This window comes from Arabidopsis thaliana, chromosome 2, assembly GCF_000001735.4.
Source record: "Arabidopsis thaliana chromosome 2, partial sequence".
Classification (NCBI taxonomy): Eukaryota; Viridiplantae; Streptophyta; class Magnoliopsida; order Brassicales; family Brassicaceae; genus Arabidopsis; species Arabidopsis thaliana.
In genome coordinates this window covers 5,827,813-5,840,341 of record NC_003071.7, presented here as the reverse complement: position 1 = coordinate 5,840,341, position 12,529 = coordinate 5,827,813, and the positions used below count along the sequence as shown (strand labels likewise).

At 35.5% G+C, this 12,529-nt stretch overlaps 3 protein-coding genes and 1 pseudogene across 6 annotated transcripts; 1 reads left to right on the top strand and 3 right to left on the bottom strand.

Moving 5' to 3' along the window:
• Window positions 1-420: 420 nt before the first annotated feature.
• Window positions 421-2,684, bottom strand: AT2G13910 (annotated as a pseudogene). 3 transcript variants are annotated; one of them is made up of 2 exons: window positions 2,320-2,659; window positions 421-1,857 (listed from the first exon to the last, which is right to left on the bottom strand). The 3 variants fall into 3 exon arrangements; another variant differs by having other exon boundaries at window positions 444-1,046; window positions 1,261-2,675; another variant differs by having other exon boundaries at window positions 485-2,684.
• A 2,448-nt stretch (window positions 2,685-5,132) lies between these two features.
• AT2G13900 (Cysteine/Histidine-rich C1 domain family protein) lies at window positions 5,133-7,303 on the bottom strand. Its single transcript, NM_126963.3, has one exon. It carries the CDS (start codon window positions 7,238-7,240, stop codon window positions 5,255-5,257), a length of 1,986 nt encoding a protein of 661 aa, NP_179007.1. The 5' UTR covers window positions 7,241-7,303; the 3' UTR covers window positions 5,133-5,254.
• Window positions 5,348-5,928, top strand: AT2G13905 (uncharacterized protein; the record flags this gene model as incomplete). Its single annotated transcript, NM_001335404.1, has 2 exons — window positions 5,348-5,482; window positions 5,695-5,928. 2 exons carry the CDS (start codon window positions 5,348-5,350, stop codon window positions 5,926-5,928), a joined length of 369 nt encoding a protein of 122 aa, NP_001323526.1.
• Window positions 7,304-10,058: 2,755 nt separating the features above from the next.
• AT2G13895 (Cysteine/Histidine-rich C1 domain family protein) lies at window positions 10,059-10,857 on the bottom strand (the record flags this gene model as incomplete). Its single annotated transcript, NM_001161043.1, has 2 exons — window positions 10,059-10,455; window positions 10,553-10,857. The coding sequence occupies 2 exons, from the start codon at window positions 10,855-10,857 to the stop codon at window positions 10,059-10,061; spliced, it is 702 nt and encodes a 233-aa protein (NP_001154515.1).
• Window positions 10,858-12,529: the final 1,672 nt, after the last annotated feature.

Sequence of the window (12,529 nt, the reverse complement as noted above, 5' to 3'; positions counted from 1 at the left end):
AAAGTTTTGGGTTCATCTTCGATTTCCAATGTCATGGTCGCCTTAATAAGCCTCTCCTTTGTCTCAGAGAAGGCTTTTTTTTTTTTTTTTTTACATCAGAAAAGGCTTTTCTCTTTGTGAGATTTTGAGCCCCAAAATGTTTTTTTTTTTAACAGATAATGATAGATTTCCATCAAGAATTAATGGACTCTTAAATGACTCGTCTATACAGATTTCTTTGAATGAGAACTAGATTCATCCTTACTCATAGAATCTTTAACAAGACATCATCATAGAGTCCAAGACCTTTTGATAGACAAAACTGCAAAACCATCTTTTTTTTTCAAATTCGTATTATCTGTAAATGCCTATGAATTCTAACCAAAGGCAGAAAATTTGGAAGTTCTCCAAATTTCTAAACAGATGAGAAACATTATAAAATTATAAAACAGAAATCAAAAATGGTTTTCTTAAAGAACAAAAAGTGAAAACAGAGCACATGTAGCATCGATCAAAAAACATAACAAACTTACATATAGGAAGAGGACAAGAAACAAGATTACAATGCGTTTTAATGAAGAAATATGGAGAGATTAAAAAATTGCAAAGCGTCTGGCTATGAGTAATTAATTACATGCTTCTGGCAAGATATAGCACAAAATATATGGTGTTCTTTGTATTTGAAAACTATTTTCTGTCGACAACGCTGCCCGCATGTACTGCAACATGGCCGAGACAAAGTATTGTTGCGAAGAATACGAAGCTTCTTCTCATAATGTTCGTCGAAACCCGTCATATTATACATTATGGTGTGACCAGGCTTCATATACATGTCTTCCCCAAGCAAACAATCAATATGAAGAGTGGTGCAGCAGTCGTCGCATGAATAGAACCCTTTCGTTCTTAAATCTGCGTTGCAGGAATAGATCCCTCTCGTTCTTAAATCTGCAATTCTTCCTTCGCATGCATCACACCACTCTGAATGATCATTTGCCTCTTTCGTCTCATAAAATTTGAGGAAATGCTTGTCATGTTGATACCTTGCCTTATATGGTAAGGTAGCACACCTGAAGCATATCACAAAATCACATTCAATGCAATTTAGTTTTCTGCAATGAGAAGACTCATCTTCCCTTTCGTGGCAGATTTGACATATTGCTAACTTTTCTTCTTCTGGATTCAAAGCTAGGTATAAGAGATGCTTATGGCCTAGATATTCAAATGGTTCAGAAACTGAGGCACATCGTAAATCTAGTTGGAATTTATTTCTTCTATAATTACCAATCTTTCCTCTGAGATCCTCATAGACGAAACCACAACTTTCACGCTGACAAGCCTTACAACAAAAACGTCCTATGTTGTCTTCATATTCACTAGTGACGACCGTTAGCGTAAGTGGGTGAGGATGCAAAGCATGATGTTTCTTGCAAGGTGCATTTGCACATGTTTCGTGGAGGATGAAGTCACATTCATCCATACATGAATAATAGCCACCCTCGTAGATCGGAAGGATGCACGCTTGACAAACCATTTTTTCGTCGTAGACTCTACTGATCTTGAGTTTCAGATGATGGCCATGAGAAAAATGGAGTATTATACCATCAGAAATCGTGATAAATGGCTCAACAACTATCTCAGGTTCTTCAGGTACTCCCTCGAGTTCTATCCCATCCCATAAGTCTCTCCGCAGCGCGCATCTTGAATGAACAAAATAGTCATCACACTTGTTGCAAGAGTAGGCACCATAGTCGTTGTCAACCATTTGACGACAGACTCCGCAAGACCATTTTCCAGATGGAAGAGAGGAGGTATAAGATATACGGTGGTGGTGACGGGATATTTTTATGACATACGGGAAATAGATACAATCTTGATGAACTACAAATACACATCTAACACAAACATAGGTGGGAATATGTCCTTTTATGAGGCTACAAACATGGCAAGGTAAGAAAGATTGTTTGGGGAAAATGGTGAGAGGATGGGGATGCCTTTTTGGGTGATCTATAACAAAGGGTATTGGTTTGAATGCACAAAATAGATGCAGAGTGAAGTTGTTGGTAGGACTATAATAATTCAGGCCATCGATACGTTTTTGACAACATGAGCAGAATACGCGGTCGGACGGAGGACTGTAAAGTTGGAGAGAAAGAGACGGATATGAAGGGTGTTTGAACTCAAGTGGAGAACCAATACATTCTTTGTGGAACTGGTCACCACATGTGACACAAACGTAATAGCTTGTGGCTGGCTCTAGGGTTGTGCATGCACGGCAAATGAAATCGAAAAGATGAGGTTTTTTATTGTTGCACCAAAAGAGAGGGAGTAAAGGTAGCTTACAGCTGTCGGAATGAAGCATATACTCGGGTTGTTCATGACCACTTTGTATGGTGGGGAAGTGAGGGGAAACAACCAACGGGAAAAAGCTACGATCTGAATCTCTCGTGTATGGTTTCAACTTTTTAACTTTGAGACGGAAAGTAGGACAGAGGATCCGAGGCTCAAGAGAGAGGCCGTCCCCACCATCGGAATCAACCGCTGCTTCACCGGAAGAAAGGCTCTCTGTTTGAGATGACAAAGTGTATATGAGAAATAGTTTTCCATCGATTTCTCCCTCACGAAACTCACCCACTGAATTTGAATACATGGCTACTACTAAGAGATTTTTGGATAGTTGTGAACTTGTGATATTCTTCTTCTCCTTTCTCTCCCTCTTACATATAGATGTATACAGGATACAGCTAAGCTTGATCGATATGTTTATCATTTTTAATTTAGTTATTGACTTATTGTAATAACTAGATGAACACCCATGCTACGCATGGGTTTTTGTTTTTAAAATTGTCGGAAAAATATGATTATGGTTTTTTGTTGATTTTGATGTTCATTTTGATAAATTCATCTATTTAATATAATTATTACTTTTTATGATTATATTCATCTATAACTCGAAATATCAATTCTACTACAATATGAATATTTATATATTTATTATTCTAATATTTCACTATCATTATCACATACTACAACAATATATGATATACTGATACAATGTATGTAGTTATATTACTTATGTGTTTTGAAACTTGCCTAACTTAATTGTAACAAACGATTCTTTATTCCATATAATCATATAGAGTCTCATGTTTTTTTTTTTTTTGTATGTCTAATGTCTTGGATGACTATTACGTGAAATGTACATAAAGAAGGTCATATAATAAATCAAATTCACAAAACGTAATAATAAAAAAATATCCAACTAAAATTACTAAATTAATATGAGGTTAGGTAGCAAACATCTAAACTACAACACAAGTAAAATTTTAGCCATTATGGGTTAATGACTATTGATAAAACAAAATTAATAAAATAAGTAGAAAAGAATGAAAGTAGTGCTTGGTACATTATTATGATTTTTTATTTATTGATTATTTTTAGAAAATTCATTTAAGACTGAGATTAATGGAGAATTTAATACAACAAAAGATTTTTGATTTTTTCTCAATTATTTTTGCTAGTTTTTTAATTTAACTAATGTAGAATGACACATGTCATTTTCTTGTGTGATGATGTGTCAATCATATGGAGAGTGTTGGTCAACTTTCATATATATGATTTACATCTTGGTTACAGGAAAAGTCGTTAATTATTATTTCTCATTTTCGATCCACTAGTGTTTTTTATGGATCGTCTATTTATTATTTAGAAAGTTTAATAGAGAAACATTATAAGAACATAGAAAAAAAGAAAAAAACTTCAATAACAGTACTATTTGTTGACGTGCTAACGTGTTAGAGCAGACTTAATTATGATTAATATACTAATTTATCTTTAAAAAATTCTGTTTTGTGCAATTGATTTTGTTTTTCCTTTTAGTTTTTATTTATTATAATTAAACATACCTCCATTATTTGTTCAATGAGAGCGTTCTAACATGTTCTATTAATTAGACATGATAGTCGTTTAGCATATTGACAGATTGATAATATCATGAGTTTTCATAAACAGTTTCTGTCTAGATCATGGATTCTCTGTTTCTGCATCTATTGCATATTATAATTGCAATTTGTAATAATAGTATAAACAAAAAAGTTGTAATGTTGTTAAACAAACATATTACTTTAAAAATCATATTACCAAAAACATCGTGAGTGGTATATTGGAACTGGGAAAGTCAACAAAACACATGGGATTTAAGTATTTAACTGACACGGACGTTAAATGCAGATGGTCAACGTTGAGGACCAATAATGCTTGAACCCTTTCTAATGGCAGTTTTGGTTAGATGCGTTGACTATCGGAAGGTTACATAGGCGATGAACCGTCGGATCATGAAGATAGCTATCCTACGGTCTTCATGGTAATTTCTTAAGCATTTAGCGAGAGGGTTGAGTAATGAATAAAAGATTCGACACCGTACGAGGATATTGATTACTTAGTTTCATATGATTGTTTTTCCCTTTTCCCTGGCTTTTTGTGAGATTTTATCAAATAAACTCTGTTATATATATATATTTTTTGAATGAATGCAAAATATATTTACCAAAAAAACCAAAGTTACAACAAGTGCATTTTATCTGAGTTTTTGAAAAATTTAAAGACAACAAATGACTTTACAAATTAATGCCTAGTGGAAAGCCAAAATATTAAAATGTTATCATATTTCGGGTTTCTAGTTTTTCGAAGCAATGAGATTCGGTTGCGAATGTTTTATTTTTGCTTTCACTTGAAAATAACGGACGGTCAAACGTCGGTAACAAAAGTTTGAATATCAGAGAACCATTGATGATTCTGGACCGTTGGAACATAAAGATACTCCATCCCTCGGTCTTAGGGTTTGAACTTTGAATCACGGACCGCACTATAAGCGGATCCGTTGACCATCCAACACGTACACAATGGAAGGATTCTTGACCGTCAGATCATAAGGAGGATTCATCCTACTGTCATAACTGTAATTTCCTTGTCTTTTAGGGAGAACCGTCCGATCTCGAAGTATTAATGGCCCTGTAACAAGAACATCATTGTGGAGTCCAAAACCCTTTAGTAGAGCAAAACCATCTCTTTATCAAATGCGTATTTTCAAAACATATATATATAGTCCATATAGAATTAATGGCCAATACGAATTAAACAAACAAAACTATGAGATTGAGACAAAATAACATTAAAAGGTACATATGTCGAATACATTACAAAGCGTTATTGATAGAAGAATAATATTACAAAACGTGTACAAGGAATGAAGATTACAAAGCGTTTCGACGAAGACATTTTACTTTGTCAAACAACGGTAAGAACAAAATATCGTGTACTGGTCCTGCCATTTGAAAACTACTTTGTGTGGACAACGGTCTTCATCATGATGATGGCAGAATGGTCGAGACCGGGTATTGTTGGGAAGGATATGAACCTCCCTCTTAATATACGTTATGGTTTGACTAGGTTTCAACATATACATGTCTTCTCCAAGCAAACAATGAACATGAAGAGTGGTGCAACAGTGATCACAAGCATAGAAGCCATCTTTTCTTGAGTATACTATTCTTTTTTCGCATACTTCACACCAGTCTAATTGATCACTTTCCTCTTTCCCTTCCCGAAATGTGAGGAAATGTTTGTCATGCTTATACTTTGCCTCGTATGGTAAAGTAGCACACTTAAAACATATAACATAATCACATTCGATGCAATTTAGTTTTCGAAGAAAAGTAGCTTTCTGTTGGCAGATTTGACAAGTTGCCTCAAGTTCTTGTTGTCGATCTAAAGCTAGAAATAAAGGATGCTCATGACCTTGATATTGAAAGGGTTCAGAAACTGAGGCACACCGTAAGTCTATTCTGTAATATCCAGCTTCATAGACGTAGCCACAACTTTGACGATAACAAGCAGAACACTGGAAGTAATCTTTATAGTATTCTTGTTCGCCAGGGACAATTTTTAGCGTAAGTGGGTGACCGTGCAAGGCATGATGTTTCTTGCGAGAAGCATTTGCACATGCTTCGTGGAGGATGAAGTCACAGTCATCCATACATGAATAATAGTTACCCTCATAGATGGGAAGGATGCACGCTTGACAAAACTTGTTTTCGTCGTAAACTCTACTGATCTCGAGTGTTAGATGATGGCCATGAGAAAAATGGAGTATTATTCCATCAGCTATCGTCTCAAATGGCTCGAGAATTATTTCAGGCTCTTCAGGTACTCCCTCGAGATCCTTTCCATCCCACACGTCTTCCCGTAACGCACATCTTGTATGAACAAAATAGTGGTTACACTTGTTGCAGGTGTACGCACCACAATTGTTGTCAACTTTTTGACGACAGACTCCGCAAGACCATTTTCCGGATGGAAGAGAAGAGGTAAAAGAGATACGATGGTGGTGACGACATATTTTAATGACAAACGGGAAATAGATACAATCTCGGTGGACTACAAAGATACACCGAACGCAAACATATGTGGGAAAAGATTCTTTAACGAGGCCACAAACATCGCAAAGTAAGGAAGCTTGTTTGGGAAAAAAGGTGAGAAGGTGGGGATGCCTTTTTGAGTGGTCTATGAAAATGGGTATTGGCTTCATCGCACAAACGGGATGCATACTAAGTTTGTAGGTGGGACAATGATAAAGCATGCTACAGAGAGCTAAATCACAGCACATGCAACTCACGCGGTGGCCGGGACGATTGTAAAGTTTGAGTGAAAGAAAGGGATAGGAAGGGTGTTTTATCTCAAGGGGAGACTCTACGCATTCTTTGTGGAACATTAGATCACACGTGAGACAGACATAATAGTTTGTGCCAATCTTTGATCGTTCACATGCACCACAATTAAATTGATCATAATCAAGTTCTTTACTATTGCACCAATAGATAGGGACAACTGGGAGCTTACAGATTACATCATCATCATCATCATCATCATGGCTGCTGTCGGAATGAAGCAAATCATGGACTTGTTGGCTGTCGGAATCAAGCAAATGCTGGACTTGTTGATCAACGCTTCCTATGCTGGGGAAGTGAGGGGAAGTCTTGTACGGGAGAAATTCAGTATAGGAATTGTTTTCCTCGTGAACCCTAAGACGTAAAGAAGGACAGAGGAAAAGAGGTTGTTGAAGAGAGAGGTGGTCGTCGCCATCAATGGCTGTTTCACCGGAAGAAGAAGGGATTGTGGTGTCTGTTTGAGATGATAAAGTGTATATGTGAAATGGTTTTCCATCGATTTCCCTCTCACGAAATACACCCACTGGATTGGAATTCATGGCTGCTGCTAAGCCTACAAAGATGATTTTGGATAGTTGTGAAATTTCTCGTCTTCTTCTCACCCTTCCTCCATATATACAATATTAAAGAGACACACATACAGAGCTAACCTTGATCGATATGTTTATATTTTTCAATTATTAATTAATATCTTTTTTTATTCTTTGTTATAGAAAAGTCAGTCATTTGTTTTGTTTATGCATGAGATCTTTGATTTTCTGTTTCTGCATCTATTGCATATTATAATTGCAATTTGTAACAATAGTATATAGAACTCCCACTTGCAAAATCATAGTATTAATAATTAATTAGAAATCATAGCTCCATATATGATTTTCTATTGACAAAGAAAAAGTATTAATTTTATAAATATAAATGCAGCGTTACTATAGATTAAAAAATGAGCACTCTGCACTCCTTTGATTGTCATGGTAATAATCAAAGATGGCAATATCACGGGTTTTTTGGATTGGTACGATGACATCTTTTTGACACTAAAATTGTAGTCGATGGCATGGCACTGGTGTTTTTGGCTGACGGTATGTATTTTCGATAATTAACTACATTGGCGTCATACTCTTCAGGTGTCTTGTGTTCCAAACAACTTATTTACAAAGCTATTTTTGGTCACTGGCTCGCTGCCTATCTATGGTCACTACTCGCTAGCGTTTTTATGAACATGCCTGATTATAAACTTTTTCTGTGAAATATAAAAAGTAAGAACGAGACGTTTTTTTTTTTTTTTTTTTTTTTTCTAAAAGAACGAGACGTTAAAGCTGCTAGTATATATCTGTAGGATCTGTTTCATATTTTTATGGTATGATGAAATGCCTATGACTATCAGACTATGCAAAATAGCTATATATTATCATGACATATATTCTAAGCTTTAAAGTTAAAGTTAAAGTTAATAACTCTTCTTGAGATCTAATCCACGTTAAAGTTAAAGTTAAAGTTAATGACTCTTCTTAAGATCTAATCCACGTTAAAGTTAAAGGCTTGGACTATGTTAATGTTTGCCGGTTTGAAGCTTTTAATGTTTTGTTTTGACTTTTAACTAGGATTATTAACGAAAGTGAATAGTTTTGTATAGTGGCTTCGTATATTGTGCCTCCTCATTAACTGTTATATTTCTTAAACTGATATAGATATATACTAGTATATATTTTTTTCTTTATTATAAGAAAATCAATAAAATAAAATAAAGCAGCGCAAATTTTTTTTTTTCTGTTTTTTGTCGTCAAACTATTTCATTATTTAACTTTCAAGTACAATGTAGAGTCCAACGGATTACATAATCGAGAGCATTACATCTAGCTTGCTTTGCTAACCTATCCACAATATCATTCGCTTTACGAGAGATATGAATAAAATTGAAGCGACAGAGCTTTGAAATTTTAAGAATATCAGCAAGATAGGTTGCTATAGGGAGGTACTTCCATGAGGTTTTGTATTCTGGTAACGCACATCGTAAAGCAGCGCAATTTTCAACATTTAGTAGAAGCCGAAATTGCGAGGGAAAACTGAAAAATAAAATAAAACTAAAGTACACATCGCAGCAACTCACGTGCCCTTGCTGAACAAGAACACCGACTGATCCTTTTTTAGAATTTATTTGGGATTTTGGACGTTAAAACTTTGGAAATAAAAGTTTGAATATCAGAGGTCTTTGATGATTCTGGACCGTCGGATCATAAAGATACACCATCCCCGGTCTTAGAGTTTCATCGCCCATGCAAGAGCCGTCCGATCTCTAAATATTAAATAATTAATGGCCTGGACCAAGTCGTTGGGGGGAACAAACCCGTTTGAACATTGAGTTGGTGATTGGATGGGCTGTATCTTTATGATTTAGCTCCAAAACAACTTAAAACCCTAATTTTGAGCAAATCAAGCTTTAGCTTTTTTTAAAAATCTCATAGCTCAAAACAACTTTTTTTAGTTTTTTAGCTGTAACTCTTAAAATTTGTACAACACATTTTTTTGTGCTTTAAGAACTGTAAACATTTTTTATATAATAACATTTAATTATCTATTTACCATATTTTTATTAATATAAATAACATAAATAAAAAGTACAAAAACAATTTATATTTTCTTTAGTTATTATAAAATTTAATATTATAATATATATTTTCATCAAAAATTATATAATGAATATATGAATTTAAAATTTAAAATTTTATATTTCAAAATTTTAAAATTCATATATTTAAAATTTAAATCTATAGTATTGAACTAATTTTATCTATCATGCTTTACTATCAAAATACCTACAGAAAAAAATCTACAGCTACAGCAAATACAGTTACAGCAAAACAATTACAGCAAAAATTCTACATCTACAGTCCAACCAATCGTCCACTAAATCACGGACTGCGCTATTAGCGAATCCGTTGACCATCGAACACGTACACGATGGGAGGATTCTCAATGATTCTTGATCGTCAGATCATGTGGAGAATTCATCCTACGGTCATAACTATACTTTCCTTACTTTTCAGCCAGAACTGTACGATCTCGAAGTATTTATGGCCGACAAAAAAAGTAATTGTAGGCCGAGTAATGGCCCAAAAACAGACAACGGATCATATGTACACAGATGGATTCGAAAACACCTATGAAAATCAAAGTGTTGGATTCATCTTCGATTTCGTCGACCTTTTAGCTTCTGCTTGGTCTCAGATAAGACTTTTTCTTTGTGAGATTTTTCCTAAACCTCAGTTATCTTGAGCACCAAAATGGGTTTTTAACAGATAATGATAGCCCGAGATTTCCTCTATATTGATTAGAACTTGATCTCCAAAACGATAGGAATCAACGGACTATCTTTTTATTATACAAGAGGCAAGATACATTACAAAATCTGTAGTGTTCTTTGTATTTGAAAACTATTTTCTGACGACAACGCTGCCTGCACGTATTGCAAAATGGCCGAGACAAAGTATTGTTGGGAAGAATATGAAGCTTCATATAATATCCGGTGAAACCCTTCTTATACATTATATTGTGGTCAGGCTTCATATACATGTCTTCCCCAAGCAAACAATCAATATGAAGAGTGGTGCAGCAGTCTTCGCAAGAATAGAACCCTTTCTGTTCTTCTTTCGCATACATCACACCACTCTGAATGATCATTTGCCCCTTCCGCTTCATAAAATGTGAGGAAATGCTTGTCATGTTGATATCTTGCCTTGTAGGGTAAGGTAGCACACTTGAAGCATATCACAAAATCACATGCAATGCAATTTAGTTTTCTACAATAATAAGACTCATCTAGACTTTGTTGGCAGATTTGACACATCGCTGACCTTTCTTCTTCTGGATTCAAAGCTAGGTATAAGGGATGGTCATGACCTAGATATTCAAATGGTTCAGAAACCGAGGCACATCGTAAATCTAGTCGAAACCTGGAACCACCATTCTCTCCTCCAAAATTTTCATAAACGAAACCACAACTCTCACGTTGACAAGCATCACAAGAAAAATATCCTCCGTTGTCTTCATTTTCACAAGTTACGACCTTTAGCGTAAGTGGATATGGATTCAATGCATGATATTTCTTGCAAGGTGCATTTGCACATGCTTCGTGTATGCTGAAGTCACATTCATCCATACATGAATAATAGCTACCCTCGTAGATCGGAAGGGTGCACGCTTGACAAACCTTCTTTTCGTCGTAGACTCTACTAATCTCGAGTTTCAGATGGTGGTGATGTGATCATGGAAAGCACAAAGGATTTGGAATTTGATCAAGAGCTCGTAGCCGAGGAAGAGCTTGAAGCAGAGGAGCAGCTTGAACCGGAGGAGCATTTTGAAGCAGAAAGTGTACTTATAGCGATGAAAGAGTATGTGAAAGATGTTATCTTAACCTCATTGGTTTTGATACATGATCATCAAATGGGCATGTGTCTCATTTGTACTCTTTTTCCCTTGTCAAGTTTTGTCCCAATGGGTTTCTTCACAAGGTTTTTAATGAGGCAAATGATTCACATTCAAATCACCCATTTGATGATCCAAACCATGGTATAACATTCAGAAGTTGGCCCAATGGAATATATATGAAGTCCAGCCAATTTTATGACCATCACAAACCCAAGAAGAACCCAAACCAAGTGGGTAATTTGCTGGTCGAGAGAAGTGACGAAAATAGCATTTCAAGAGTCATTTTGGAGCCAAGAAGTGGAAGGGTTATTTTTAAACTTTCAACTAGTCTTTATTTCTTTTTATTTTCCAAGGTAGTCTTGTGAGTGTGTTCCAAGACTTCCTTCTTCTTTATAAACTCCTTGTAATCTCTTGTGAGAACTCATCTATCTTTTTATCAAAAACTCTCTCTTAAAATAGATCATGGATCCATTTTCGTATGTCGAATTTTTATCTTTCTCGACTTATCAAAAGGCTTTTCCGCATCCTTTTGTGGCGTCATTCAATCCATCATCTCGTCTTTGAGTCGTGTTTCGTCTCTATTTTGAGAATATCCAATCCAGATCTTCCAAGTGCCGAAATTGGGATTGATTCCTCACCAGGATCATATCATGAGGTCAAATCCTTTTCAAGTGGGAGAGGATGATGTGATCATGGAAAGCACAAAGGACTTGGAATTTGATCAAGAGCTCGTAGCCGAGGAAGAGCTTGAAGCAGAGGAGCAGCTTGAACCTGAGGAGCATTTTGAAGCAGAAAATGTACTTATAGCGGAGAAAGAGTATGTGAAAGATGTTATCTTAACCTCATTGGTTTTGATACATGATCATCAAATGGGCATGTGTCTCATTTGTACTCTTTTTCCCTTGTCAAGTTTTGTCCCAATGGGTTTCTTCACAAGGTTTTTAATGAGGCAAATGATTCACATTCAAATCACCCATTTGATGATCCAAACCATGGTATAACATTCAGAAGTTGGCCCAATGGAATACATATGAAGTCCAACCAATTTTATGACCATCACAAGCCCAAAAAGAGCCCAAACTAGGTGGGTAATTTGCTGGTCAAGAGGAGTGACGAAAATAGCATTTCAAGAGTCATTTTGGAGCCAAGAAGTAGAAGGGTTATTTTTAAACTTTCAAACTAGTCTTTATTTCTTTTTATTTTCCAAGGTAGTCTTGTGAGTGTGTTCCAAGACTTCCTTCTCCTTTATAAACTCCTTGTAATCTCTTATGAGAACTCCTCTATCTTTTTATCAAAAACTCTCTCTTAAAATAGATCATGGATCCATTTTCGTATGTCGAATTTTGATCTTTCTCGACTTATCAAAAGGCTTTTCCACATCCTTTTGTGGCGTCATTCAATCC